The sequence below is a fragment of the Scardinius erythrophthalmus genome, assembly GCF_964197995.2.
Source record: "Scardinius erythrophthalmus genome assembly, chromosome: 10".
Classification (NCBI taxonomy): Eukaryota; Metazoa; Chordata; class Actinopteri; order Cypriniformes; family Leuciscidae; genus Scardinius; species Scardinius erythrophthalmus.
In genome coordinates this window covers 11,601,741-11,615,897 of record NC_138230.1, presented here as the reverse complement: position 1 = coordinate 11,615,897, position 14,157 = coordinate 11,601,741, and the positions used below count along the sequence as shown (strand labels likewise).

Sequence of the window (14,157 nt, the reverse complement as noted above, 5' to 3'; positions counted from 1 at the left end):
AAAGATGGAGCATACATTTAATAAAATTAGGGGGAAAATGCCCTCTATAAAGGGTACAAAAAATTAGTGTTTTAAAACAGTGATGTAATGAAACATTGACAATTTAAGCTTGAAGGGAGAAAAGCCTCTGCTTAGGCTATTAAGGAAATGTAATTTTGCCAAAAGAAGAACTTTTATTTTAAATAAATGTTAATTTTTAATCAGCCTACTTCAGTGTGATATGTTACCATATTATCATGCTTAACACTGAGAATTTGAATAATTGTAATGTGATGATCAGATGCAGATATTTAAATCAGAGAATATGGGCGGTTTGCGGGTGGATTATTTATTTTTAACAGTTGATTCGGGTGACTCAAAGTGCACCAGATTAATGAATTTATCTTTAAAATGTACAAAATTTTCTTCCAGGGGGGGGGGGGGGGGGGGGGAATGCCCCCGGACCCCCCTAGAGATACCAAGCTCCACCCACAAAAATAATGTGGGAAACACATTAGGCTATATGATGATCTACAAAAAAATACAAATTTAATTATCTTATTATTAAAATACATTATTAGGATTTTTACCACCTCTGCCTCATTTTGAGGCTGGAAAAACCCTGTTACTGTATTTTGATTACAGCCCTATTTAAAGCCTTGTTCCATGTGCCCCCTTTTATACTTTGAGCACCTGCCCCTCCAGAGGTCTCTGCACGGCCCTGTCATGTTCCCTACCCTAAGGGACTTGTGGAAGAGTCCTTCGTGAAGGAATTAAATTGTTCACTTTCGTTTGGAATACCCCTATAAATAAATAGCGGCCCCTTCCCGAAGTGCCCTTCAAGGGTGCATAAACGCCGTTTGGAATTCGCCCCTAGACGCTCAACGGCTCGCTATGAATCCCAATAATCCACTGTGAATCCCCGCTTCTCGCCACAAGATGGCGCCCGCATCTTAATCATCTATCCTTCATTTTCCGCCGCTGGTCCAATATATAATTTACAGGTATAAATTCCTTTTAGTTTATGAAATTGTTAAATTAAGCTTTATACATGTTTCCAAGACAGAATTCAAGATAAATTCTTTAATTACTTGAGCTGCCAGTTTAATAAGTCTCAAATGATTATTATACCATGGTCTGGGTGAATACTCGATTCTGATTGGCTGCAGGGTGTCCGTTAAAAAGTGATAATGCACACCTAGAAAAGGCGTCCCGTCAATTTGCCTGATGACAGTTCTGCGCTGGCTCAAACTCTCTGATCAACTGCTGCGGTCGGGTCGCTGTGGTGGCCACGTTGCTTGGCAACGTCATATGGGAGATATTAAATAGTGCGCTCGACTTAAAGGGTAACTAAACCCCTGGTCAGAGCCTGACTCCACCCACTGGCATGAAAAATGCTAGAAAAGTGGGCAGACCCCAGCGGAGATACAGGGGACGAACCGTGAGCGGTAAATAAATGTAGGAAGAAATAAATGAAGAAATAAATAAATGTAGAAATACATAAATGTATAAATAAATAAATGTAAAAATAAATAAATGTATAAATAAATAAATGTATAAATGAATAAATGTATAAATAAATAAAAGAATAAATAAATAAATATGGAAATAAATAAATAAGGAAATAAATGTATAAATAATTATTTATTTTCATTTTTTTGCTTTTCTATGTATATTTATTTATATATATATATATATATATATATATATATATATATATATATATATATATATATATATATATATATATATATATTCTTTTTTACATTTATTTGTATATTTATTTATGTATTTATTTATTTTTAATATTGACAGCTTTGGCATTCCATAGTCTCAAACCCTTTATACGCAACTTCCACATCAACAGCAGCTGCTAGCAATCACTAAATTGATTTGATTGGTATTTGGGAGAGATGAGACCTGACCAAACACCTCACGCAAATTCTCTGATCCAGAATCAGGTCAGCACAATAACAGCACACATTCACAAAGACTTAGCATGTAAAGCACGTAAATAGCCAGAAAATGTCAAAATTACTTCTTAAAGATCCTCTGCATATCAGCTGCCAGACAATAGGCGTAGATTATGTTTAATAATATAAGCTACATGGTCAGTCTACGGTGGATCATTTCCACCATGCTAATGCTAATTCCACAAAGATCATATCTTGTGCTAATATTCACATTTATCTCAATGACGCTTGCTCAGCTGGTTCAGTTTCATGGCAATTCATGCTTTTAAGGACCCTTCAAAAACAAATTGGGCACTATAAAACATTTACTATTAATGAAATATTGCAATGTTGCTTGCAAAAACAGACTGAATAACATCTGACTTTATTCAGGGCCTGCTAACCAGCTAATCCTTGACCACTTGAAAAGGTTTAGATGGTCAGAAACGTTTTCCCTCTGTTAAGTGCAAGTAAATAACTTGTCTTTTTTGTCATAATGTGACATTTAATGGAATTTGAATGGTTGTTCTTGTCTTTTTTTACTCAGACCTTCCAAAAAGATTAATTTTACATCACAGTAGCTATTGAAACAAGTGTGAAGCACACAAAAAACTTGGACTCGTTATGGAGAAATTATTGTTTTAAATCACAAGTTAAATGTAATGATATGCAATGTACAAAGAGGAAAACTATCAAAGATAAATTCCTTTCCAAAACATTTGCTACTGTAAGACATTCTGTGTGTTCTGTAAAATAATACTTGATTTTAAGTTAAAATACAAACTCTAATCTAATAGCTTTTTTTATTTTTATGGAAACTTCAGTAATATGATGCAGGGACAACGTATGTTTCAGGGAAATCTTTGGAGAAAATAATGTGATTCATAAGGAGGATGAAATAAAAAGATTCTTCCTGGTATGTAATTTAATTTGTGAGCTGAAGGTGTGTCTGAAGCTTATTTTGTAACCTCGGTTTTAAATGTCTGCAGAAACAATTTCACCACAATCATTTCCACTTTGTAAAGCCATGGTTTGTCAAAGGTGTATAAACTTGCGAAATCTATATCTTAATTGCAGAAAAAAAAACAAAAAAAAAAAACTTGTGAGATGTGCAATTGTGAGGAAAAAAGTCAGAATTGTGAGAGTCACAATTATCTTTTAAATTGTTTTATTCCGGGGACCGTGGCAGAAACAAACTTCCATAATATCATACCTCTTTGCCACCATACTTGAATAATTTTTTAGATCCACCCCAGATTGTAATTGACTTTAAAAAGTTAAAAAGTTTTGAATAACAACTGATAATACAGATTTAAGGCCTTACTGTTTCATTAATTTATGGTTTTGCCATAATTGGTAACTGTCAGAACATTAAATGTTTTTGTTGAGTTATGATGTAATCACTTGAACGTATTGACATCAGAAGTGAGGCATTTGGATATTTCCACCTCTACTCCGTTTTGAGACTAACCCTGGCATATCATATCACTGTCATGTGCTCCACTTGTTCATTTTAGAATCAGCTCTTATAGATATATGGCTGAGTATACTAGACAAAATTTTATTTGCTATAGAAATGTCAATGGCTTCTGCATGCGAAAGCTATGTATTTTATATCAGAGATAAGTGAATGCAAACAGTGTTGTATGATCAGGAGGTGTAAGAGAAACTCCTCCTTAAGATTCATCCCTTTTAACCTGATCATCTACCACTAGATTCACACATATGGCACCCATTCTTCAGGTTTACTGCTATTGTTCCAGATTGTGTTTAAAAAAGTGTTTTTACAAACATCAGGTACGTTAACTTGACACTATTTTAAAAAATAATAATAATATTAGTTTCTGTCTTTGTCACACACTAGAAAATGACTCTTCAGTTTAAACACTAGAATGCTGTTTTCCCATATTTAATGTAATAGTAAAAAAAAAAAAAGTTTATTTCTGTGTGTGTACTTGTATAGTTATCTTTTTGAGGACTTTATCGCTTTCTGACACACCATTAAAGGGCTGTTTGAGGGTTAAGTGTTTGTTTTAGGGATAAGGTTAGAATTATGTTAAAGATAGATTTAAGGTAAACTAGTGCAAAATGCCCGTGCAAAACAGAGTTTTTGTGTGTGTTTTTAGTAATTGTTGGTTTGGTGTGTTTGAGTGCTCATTGTTACAATTACACAGCAAAAGTTCAGTGAGATTTTTATTTGTGCATGGTAGCTCACAGTGAACTCCGAGAAAACGCTATGCTTGAGCAAACAGTTTGTGAATAGGCAAATACAAATGATGACCGTGAAAGAGACTGTGAACACATTGAATAGGATATGTTTAGTTGTTGAATAGCATAGGCTACTATTACACAGTAGCGATAACGTTAAAGGAACACTCCACCGTTTTTTGAAATAGGGCTTATTCACCTTCTTTCCTACATTTAGATAGGTGGGCAAATGCATTTTTGTCTCAGTGCATGCATTGTTTTAGTTTGACAGGGTCGGCGCTAGCTTAGCTTAGCATAATGAATGGAATCCTTTGTTGCCAGCTAGCATGTCCTGAGTAAAAGTGATATAAAAAATAAAAAAAACATCTAATAACTTCTTGTGGCCTGCGTATTCACAATGAGTACAAATAGCGACGCAGATTAACACTAGGCGATTTCCAGATATAGAGATAGGCAGATATTGACTTGTATATTAAGGACTATATTAGGGGGAAGCGCAGGCGAAGCACTGCTACTTGGTACATTTTTAAGGATTCTTTGAGTGCCTAATAATAAATTGCACACTAATGTATTTTTTCTCTTCTCAGCTGTAGGATTTTAAACCCTCTTCAACAGCTGAAAATATGGTTCCCTTCACTAAATGGAGATATACGCACATCACAGGGCTCTTCACTTTTAGCATCTTATTTCTTTTTATGTTCTTCCAAACCGCGGTGATCTATAATTTCCTCAAAATATCAGTTGATTCCACCAAAGGAGGTCTGTGCGCTTGTGATAATTGCGTCACGGATCTGAACGATGATGACTGGTTCTTCTTGCGGTTCAACCCCACAGTTCCACCTCTGCTGAACAGGAGAAACAGTGTGTTACAGACAGACGTCTACCGATGGTGGAAGGTACGTGACTTCTTTCTGGATGTCTGAAAACCAAGGGTGGGGGAGACTGGGGTGGATCTGATCACGATTAATAATTTAATTTATCAAAAAAACATTCCCTGTTCATGAAATGAAATGAATTATTCATCTTCAAGTTGTTTCAAACCTGTGTGAGTTTCTCTCTTCTGTTGAAAATAAAAGAAGATTTTGAAGAATTTGTGTAATCAAACAGTTTCTGGTTTGACTTCAATAGTATTTTTTTATTTCTCCATAAGAGAATTTGTCCTCTGCATTTAACCCATCCAAGTAGTGAGTAGGGACACAGACACACGTGCAAACGATGGACGCACACAGTCCTAATTACAGGTTTAGCTGATTTCAGTTTCTGCCTGTAGGTCGGTATAAGATGAACTACAGCGATCAGAGAGATCCAAAGCTGCGTGTGGGACAGAGTGATATGCGTCCTTTATTGTGGTGTAAAGGCCCCAATACACTTCAAGCAAAATTGAAAAACCAAAATACAAACTGATGTGACATAATTTTGAACATAATCTGGTCAAAGGGAAGTTGGCTAGGTGTTTGTTTTGGGATTTCGAAACGGCTTGCCTGCAAAACGACGAGTAGAAAGGTTTAGTTTATAAACGCCTGTATATCTCTAAATTAGGAGGTCACATCTTCTTCAGCGTTGTTGCATCTGAGCACCAACTTTCGTTAATGTAGAAAGTAACATATTAAAAATGGTTAATGATTTCATAATACTCTGCCCAAAAATCCATGTCATGACCCCTTTAAAATGAGTCTTCCCAGTGAAAGCTTCCTATTCTGAAAGCTCTTAAACCCGATCATGTGTTTTAACATTATATAGGGTCTACAGTCTGAATCGTCTAAAGCTAACTACACAGATGTGGTGGACACATTGTTTTCTCTCTTCCCCGATGAGGAACACTACTCAGACGCTGGTCCAGATCGCTGCAGAACCTGTGCTGTGGTGGGAAACTCTGGGAACCTCCTGGCATCCCACTATGGTCAACTAATAGACAGCCATGACTTTGTCATAAGGTATGTTATTTTCCCTTTTGAAGTCTCGACGATGCATACAACCAAAGATGACTGTTAAAAATGCATCTTCATGCTCTTACCTCAGGATAAATAAGGGTCCTACAAAAGGTTTTGAGAAGGATGTGGGATCTAAGACCACTCACCGGATTCTGTATCCTGAGAGCGCTGTAGACGTGGATAACTCCACCCATCTGGTGCTTCTGCCCTTTAAGATTGAAGACATGCGCTGGCTCATCAGTGTCTTCACCACCAGACACATCACGAGGTACAATTGTTTCCTCACACGCTCACAGAATTATTAAAAAACCTTCAGACACACATCTAACACATTTTATGGCAATTATCTTAATGTAATGAATCTGTTTTCCTCAGCACTTACATTAGAGTGAGACCTTCAGTAAATGCAGACAGAGACAAGGTAAGAATCATATCTATCAATCATTATATTACATTTGATTTTCACCAGTAGCGTAGCCAGAAAAGAGACTCTGGGTGTGCATCTGAAAATCTGGGTGTGCCACATTTATTGTCAGATTACTGTGCAAAAGTATTAACCATAACCACATAACCATGCCCCACATAACCATAAAACTAAATAAAATATAACTATACATTACACTCAGGATCGCCAATAAGTCAGTCATAACATAGCGGCTGAAAAAATTCTCTGTCGTTTACAGTGTTCGAATTGTGTCAAAGCTCTTGGGGGGGTAGGGGTTTTTTTGTGGGTTGAGCTCGGTACCTCGGTATTTGATAAAATATCACACTGAAGTAGGCTGATTTAAAAATAAGATTTACTTAAAATAAAAGTTCTTCTTTTGTCAAAATTACATTTCCAGCCTAAACAGAGGCTTTACTCCCTTCAAAATTAAATTGTCAATGTTTCATTACATCACTGTTGGAAAACACTTCTTATCAGAAGAGCCAGAGACGGACGTGCTCAGCGCTTGTCATATATCACAACTAATATGCAGTGTTTTCAACCACATAATGTTTATTTTATGTTTCAGACATTTAAATACACATAAGTACTAGTAAAACAATACATTTGCAGTTTGTAAAATACACACTGATGTCCATGGAAGCGGCCAGCCACCTACTTTCATGTATTTCGGGAGAAACGGAATTCAGGTGCTGTAAATCCGGCTGACAGGACTCTCTGAACTGCAGCGCTCATCTCGTTATAGATCAAGATAATTTATAAAGTTTTTTAAACTAAGAATCGGAATATCAGATAGTTGACATGGTAAGCAAGTTTGTTAATATTTTTAATAAAAAAGGAAAAACTAAATAAAACGAATAGCGATACGTCTGTTAGTTATTGTGGCTGCGGTGTGTCACGTGACATCACGCCATGGAAACAAGGTGTCAGTTAAAATATTGACGCGTGAAAGGGTTGATTTAAAAAAAAAAGTATATTCTAAATAAACAACAACAGCCCAAGTTTAGTAAAACATTTTTTATTGAGACTATAAAAAATAATTCTGCATCCATTTTTAGGTGTGCCAGCTGCCACTGTGGGTGGCACCCGCACACCCGTGGCTACGCCACTGATTTTCACGTATTGATCTGTAGTTTTTCTGAACAAATGCCATTAAAATATGCATGATTAAGTCAGAATCACCTGAAGTGTGCACAAATAAAGGTTCCAAAAGGGGGTTTTCACAGTGATGCCACAGAAAAGCCATTGTTTTTTTTTTTCTCAAGGCCCGTTAACACCAAGAACGATAACTATAACGATACCTGGAATAGCATCCAGACCAGCAGACAATATTTTTCAGTTATTAAGCATGCGCTGTAATTTTGTCTCCTGCAGCTTTAAGTGCTCAAACTCTTTAAAGCAGGATGGATTCTGATGTTGTTTTGGTTATCAGCAAGAAAAAATTGTCCTGAAAGTGATTCCAACTATATTGTTTCTCTGTACGGTTATAGTTGTGGTCTAGAGTCTGCTATTCTTTTATATTTCGAGCGATATCTTTATCGTTATAGTTATCATCCTTGGTGGGCCTTCAGTGTGAAACACATTTTTAAGGAACAGCTTTCCACTATAAAGAAACTTTTGTGCAAATGAAAGGTTATTTATGGAAACATCAATGCATATAAAGAATGTTTATTTTTAAGAGTGTATTGCTTGATTATTTTGGTTTGTTTTTTAAGGTGATGATCATCCATCCTGTATTCATGAAATATGTTTATGAGAGCTGGCTGCAGAAACATGGCAAATATCCTTCTACTGGCTTCATTACATTGATATTCGCCCTGCACATCTGTGATCAGGTAAAAGATTTGTCTCTTATTTCAATTCCTCCAATGCTTGTCTCACAGAGCCAGACTTTTTACTATCGGCATGACGTCTAGTCTAGTGCACTTTGCAAGAGACCATTTGATTGTAAAAGGACCAACATCTTTTTGGTTTTACATGTCATTGTGAGGCGGGCTAATCTGAAATCAATGATGCCAACAACAGCCGCTGTCTTTAACTCATGGCATTCATTCATTATTTCATTATCCATTTTATGTAGATGCTGACACACACTTAGATGAACAGTGCACAATAAAGGGCTCTGATCCAAAGACCCAAGTATTAAAACTAAGATTATTCATGTTTTAGAAAGAAGTCTCTTTTGCTCATCAAGGCTGAAGTTATTTGAAAAAAGAAAAAAAGATAAAAAAATACAGTATGTGAAATATTCATAGAATTTAAAGTAATTGTTTTCTAGTTTAATGTTTTAAAATGTCATTTATTGATCAGCATCAGTACTCCAGAAATCATTTTAATTTGATGATTTGCTGCTCAAGAAATTTCATATTTTCAGTGTTGAAAACAGTTCAGCTGAGCTTTTATATTTTTGTGGAAACTTTGTCAGGATTCTTTCATGAATTAAAAGTATTTTTAAAAACATTTAACATTTTAGTAAATAAAAACATTTTTGAAACATTATAAATGTTTTTACTGACTTTTGATCAATTTAATGCATCCTTGCTGAATATGGTTGTGTACTTGTGTTGCATATTATAAATGATCAAGTGAAAGTTTAGTTTGCAATATGCAACAGACCGTCAATGAAAACCATGAGCGTTTTGTACAGGTGTGCTTTAAACGTTGTTGGTTTCAACTTTACTATGCAAATTAAGGTTTGATTTGCAGATAGTAAAAAGAGGCCACATTTTATTTGCTCTTCATTGTCATCAGTGAGATAAGCAAGTGTTAAGGGTGTGAATTTCTACGGAGCTGGATGTTACGATTAGCGACTGTTTGCTAATCAGCCATGCACAAGCAAGCCATGCACGCACTCATTTAATTTTTAACTTTTGGTGCATTGCAAACACTGATGTCCTATTTTATCAATCTCTCACACAGGTCAACATTTTCGGGTTTGGAGCGACAAGTGACGGACACTGGCATCACTATTTTGATGGCGTCTTGACTCACTTCAGCAGAGGCGTTCATGTTGGAGACTTTGAAAATAAAACCATAAATGAGCTACTGCTGATAAACAAGATTTCTATGCATAAAGGGTGGTAATTATGACATTTTGTTCACAGTATTACATCTTTGGTTAAGGCTTTTAATTAAATCTCTTCAAAAGGCCTGCATTTTCAAAATAGATTTATTTATGAATATTTATTTATGTACCTGTATTTAACCAGGCAAATCAATTAAGAACAAGTTTCTTATTTCCAATGGCCTGCCAAGAGCATGTTGTCCTTGTTAACAGAAAGTGGAACAATTAGAGATAAATAACAAATAATACAGTATATTACATCAGAAGGTAAATAAATATATTAATATATCGGGTAATGAATGCATTTACTAAACAGAATGGTTTTATGTGTATGTCCCTTACAATTCTGTAAAGTTATGCATTTCTGTAAAGTATTAAATAAAGTTTCATTTTTTTTCCTTGTTGATGATGATTTTTTTCTGTTTCTGTTTACTTTCTGTTTTTACATTTTGCAATTTTCCTTTTTTTCTTCTGACGGTACACACGTTTTATCGGGCTGTTTTGCCTTATTTTTATTTTTTTAGGATAATTGGCAGTAGACAGGATAGGTTTTTTTTTCCTAAAGTTCAAGCACTTGGTAACTCTTTTTAGACATTTATTTACACATTTATTTACAGAGTCGATTGAAGCATGTATGTAAGGACTGCAGTCTTTGCTAAAATAAATATAAAATATTTAAGCTAAAAAATAAATAAAGGTGACTCTATGGTTTTAGTTTCAGCATAACCTGATTCTTAAAGGGATAGTTCACCTAAAAATACACAGAAGATATTTTGAAGAATGTCTGTAACCAAACAGTTGATGGACCCCATTGACTTCCATAGTATTTATTTCCCACTATGAAAGTCAATGGGGGTTCAATCACAATTTTAAAATTCCATTATAAATCCGGGTTTTACATGACTCTGGAAACCCTGTATGAATCAAAAAGCTTTTGGTGGCATATAAATGTCAAATACTCTGTTGTTACCTCAATGAACTCTTTAATATTAATCTATAGTGATGCCAAAATTGGATCAACCCAAATTCCTGTATGGTATGTTATATCAGAGAGAAGTGAATTCAAACAGTGTTGTATGATCAGGAGGTGTAGAAGAGAAACCCCTCCTCATTAGATTCATCCCTCATGTTTAACCTAATCATCTACCACTGGATTCACACATCTGGCACCCATTCTTCAGGTTTACTGCTATTGTTAATTTTTTTCTTTTTCTGTTTTGTTTCAAATATTGGGTACGTTAACATTTATTAGTATAGTTTCTATCTTTGTTACACACTAAAAAAAGACTCTTCAGTTTGTATGGCCTACTATAATGACGTTTTCCCATATTAAATGTAATACAATGGGTCTTCTCTCTCAATTTCTCTCTCTCACACACATTCTGACACAAAGGTCTGTTTGAAAGTTAAGACTTTGTTTTAGGGAAAGTCATACAAAAGTATGTGTGTAAGATATATAGCCTATAGATGTATATTAGATTAAATTATGGAGAATATATTCTCTCCTGCGGTGTCCTGTTATCGTAGGCTATTGCAACTTCCACTGACAGTCGCGCGCACGCACAGCTCCGCTTCAAACGTCAATCTTTCGCGCTTTGTTTACCCAATTTTAACACTTATGTAAAGCTGATTCAAACGCAATAAATATCGTTAAGGTCCTAAATAATGGTCAAAGCTCGCTCCAAATATCCGTATGGATATAATACGGAACGCAGCTTTGGTTTGGGGCGCACAAACAGTTTTTTTCCCCCAACGTTTCTTGTTCTCTGGAAGGTTTTTTCTCTTCTCAGCTGTAGGATTTTAAACCCTCTTCAACAGCTGAAAATATGGTGACCTTCACTAAATTGAGATATCCGTACATCACATGGCTCTTTTAGCATCTTATTTATTCTTGTTCTTCCAAACCGCGGTGATCTATAATTTCCTCAAAATATCAGTTGATTCCACCAAAGGAGGTCTGTGCGCTTGTGATAATTGTGTCACGGATCTGAACGATGATGACTGGTTCTTCTTGCGGTTCAACCCCACAGTTCCACCTCTGCTGAACAGGAGAAACAGTGTGTTACAGACAGACGTCTACCGATGGTGGAAGGTACGTGACTTCTTTCTGGATGTCTGGAAATAAAAGGCACTGGGTTATTGGCCTGGTTTCACAGATTAGATAAACTATATATTTTAACATGTAAGTTATATATAAACATTATTGATGGGGATCTTGAGACAAAACAATGGCACTGACATATTTTAAGATATATCAGTGCAAGTTGCTTTTAGTTAAAACAGCTCAAACATGCATGAGACTAGGTTTAAGCCATGGTCTGTAAACCCGAGGGATTATTAGGCCTACATTATAAAGGAATTAAATAGTTAGCCTATTAAAAATAAAGGAATAAATATAAAAAGGGTAAACGACGCTAGCTCTAGTAGGCAAATCAATTTAAAAACTATTTGCAAATAATATTTTATTTTAAAATGTGCACACATTCACTTTTCATTCGTATGCCATACTCGCCTTGTCGCTTAGCCTACATGAATCATGACCGCATATTTTCAATTCAAAACGGCAAAATTTAATAAAGAGTCAATTATTCTGTGACATTCATAGGCTATCGGTCGCTGAACATTTACGTAAAACAGTTATCATAGGCCTACTTGAATCATCTGGCATGCATTCCCCAATGTTCATATTAGTGTTCAACCAATAGGCTCTGTAGGCTATTTTTCTATAAAATTACACCAGCCAACAGTAAAGTCTCGGGACTGTCCATTTGAATAGTTTAAAAAGCGTTAAAATAATTTTAAAGGCTTGTGAAAGTGGTTAAGATTAATCTCTTTATCATAAATTATTTATTTAAACTGCATGCCACAAGTGAACAACAACTTTCATCATTTAAAAAGAAACTTGTCTGTGACATTAAATATCATTTTTTTTAAACCTATACGAACTTTTATTTTTTTATCAGCTTTTATTTGCATCTTACAATGTTCCACCAACGATTTTCAATAAATAATAAACTGCCCTATAGCCTACATATGCTCTGTAGAGGCCTGAAGAAACCCAAACTCCTAAAAAGTAGCAGGCAGCTATTATTCAACCCATTTTAAAGAGACATCTCTTCTCCGATGTTTGTAATAAAATATCTCAACTCTTTCAGCAGTTCAGAGATTCCAGCACAAGGATTTCCCAGTAGCTGAAGTTCTGATAGTTGAACACATGGTGGCAGTACAGACCAACAACTGGGCCGGCAGCAGCAGCTCATTTGCATTTAAAGGAATATACACTAAAACGGTGCATTTTTCTGAGCCTCAAAAAGTGACAATTTAACACTTACTGTAAAAAATTATCTGTTGGCTATTTTGAGCTAAAACTTCACATATAGGCCTACACTCTGGGGACATCAGAGACTTATTTTACATCTTGTGAAAAGGGGCATAATAGGTGCCCTTTAAATTCGATCATGTGTTTTAACATTATATAGGGTCTACAGTCTGAATCGTCTAAAGCTAACTACACAGATGTGGTGGACACATTGTTTTCTCTCTTCCCCGATGAGGAACACTACTCAGACGCTGGTCCAGATCGCTGCAGAACCTGTGCTGTGGTGGGAAACTCTGGGAACCTCCTGGCATCCCACTATGGTCAACTAATAGACAGCCATGACTTTGTCATAAGGTATGTTATTTTCCCTTTTGAAGTCTCGACGATGCATACAACCAAAGAGGACTGTTAAAAATGCATCTTCATGCTCTTACCTCAGGATAAATAAGGGTCCTACAAAAGGTTTTGAGAAGGATGTGGGATCTAAGACCACTCACCGGATTCTGTATCCCGAGAGCGCTGTAGACGTGGATAACTCCACCCATCTGGTGCTTTTAAAATTAAAGACATGCGCTGGCTCATCAGTGTCTTCACCACCAGACACATCACGAGGTACAATTGTTTCCTCACGCGCTCACAGAATTATTAAAAAACCTTCAGACACACATCTAACACATTTTATATAATCTTAATGTAATTAATCTTTTTCTTTAGCACTTAGTGAGACTTTTTGAATGGTTGTGTACTTGTAGTGCATATTATAAATGATCAAGTGCAGGTTAAGTATACAATATGCAACAGACCATTAATAAAAAAACACGAGCGTTTCATACAGGTGTGCCATCGTTGTTGGTTTTAACTATCATTTTAACTTTCATTTTAACTCACTATATGCAAATTAAGGTTTGATTTGCAGATAATAAAAAGCGGCTAAATTTTAACTAATTATTTCCATGGAGCTGGATGTTATGGTTAGCAACTGTTTGCTTATCAGCCATGCACGTACTGTCCAAGCATGCCATGCAAACACTCATTTAATTTTTAACTTTTGGTGCATTGCAAACAATGATGTCCTATTTTATCAATCTCTCACACAGGTCAATGTTTTCGAGTTTGGAGCGAAAAGTGACGGACACTGGCATCACTATTTTGATGGCGTCTTGACTCACTTCAGCAGAGGCGTTCATGTTGGAGACTTTGAAAATAAAACCATAAATGAGCTACTGCTGATAAACAAGATTTCTATGCATAAAGGGTGG

The 14,157-nt window shown here is 35.7% G+C and overlaps 1 protein-coding gene and 1 pseudogene across 4 annotated transcripts; both read left to right on the top strand.

Moving 5' to 3' along the window:
• Positions 1-1,850: 1,850 nt before the first annotated feature.
• On the top strand, positions 1,851-9,983 carry LOC308696854 (CMP-N-acetylneuraminate-beta-galactosamide-alpha-2,3-sialyltransferase 1-like). 3 transcript variants are annotated; one of them, XM_081375763.1, is made up of 7 exons: positions 1,852-1,940; positions 4,727-5,035; positions 5,880-6,073; positions 6,159-6,338; positions 6,446-6,491; positions 8,231-8,350; positions 9,435-9,983. In XM_081375763.1, the coding sequence occupies exons 2-7, from the start codon at positions 4,763-4,765 to the stop codon at positions 9,597-9,599; spliced, it is 978 nt and encodes a 325-aa protein (XP_081231889.1). In that variant the 5' UTR covers positions 1,852-1,940; positions 4,727-4,762; the 3' UTR covers positions 9,600-9,983. The 3 variants fall into 3 exon arrangements, with proteins under 3 accessions (XP_081231891.1, XP_081231889.1, XP_081231890.1); XM_081375764.1 differs by lacking the exon at positions 1,852-1,940 and adding an exon at positions 2,783-2,847; XM_081375765.1 differs by lacking the exon at positions 8,231-8,350 and having other exon boundaries at positions 1,851-1,940.
• Positions 9,984-11,443: 1,460 nt separating this feature from the next.
• Positions 11,444-13,619, top strand: LOC308697327 (CMP-N-acetylneuraminate-beta-galactosamide-alpha-2,3-sialyltransferase 1-like; annotated as a pseudogene). Its single transcript has 4 exons — positions 11,444-11,671; positions 13,059-13,252; positions 13,338-13,510; positions 13,613-13,619. The product of its transcript is annotated as a CMP-N-acetylneuraminate-beta-galactosamide-alpha-2,3-sialyltransferase 1-like (transcript).
• Positions 13,620-14,157: the final 538 nt, after the last annotated feature.

Excerpts from the sequence above, each read along its gene's own strand:
- LOC308696854 (XM_081375763.1), top strand. The coding sequence starts at position 4,763 with ATGGTTCCCTTCACTAAATGGAGATATACGCACATCACAGGGCTCTTC. Across the intron at positions 6,074-6,158 it reads AGCCATGACTTTGTCATAAG|GATAAATAAGGGTCCTACAA; the intron begins GTATGTTATTTT and ends CTCTTACCTCAG. Across the intron at positions 6,492-8,230 it reads TAAATGCAGACAGAGACAAG|GTGATGATCATCCATCCTGT; the intron begins GTAAGAATCATA and ends TTGTTTTTTAAG.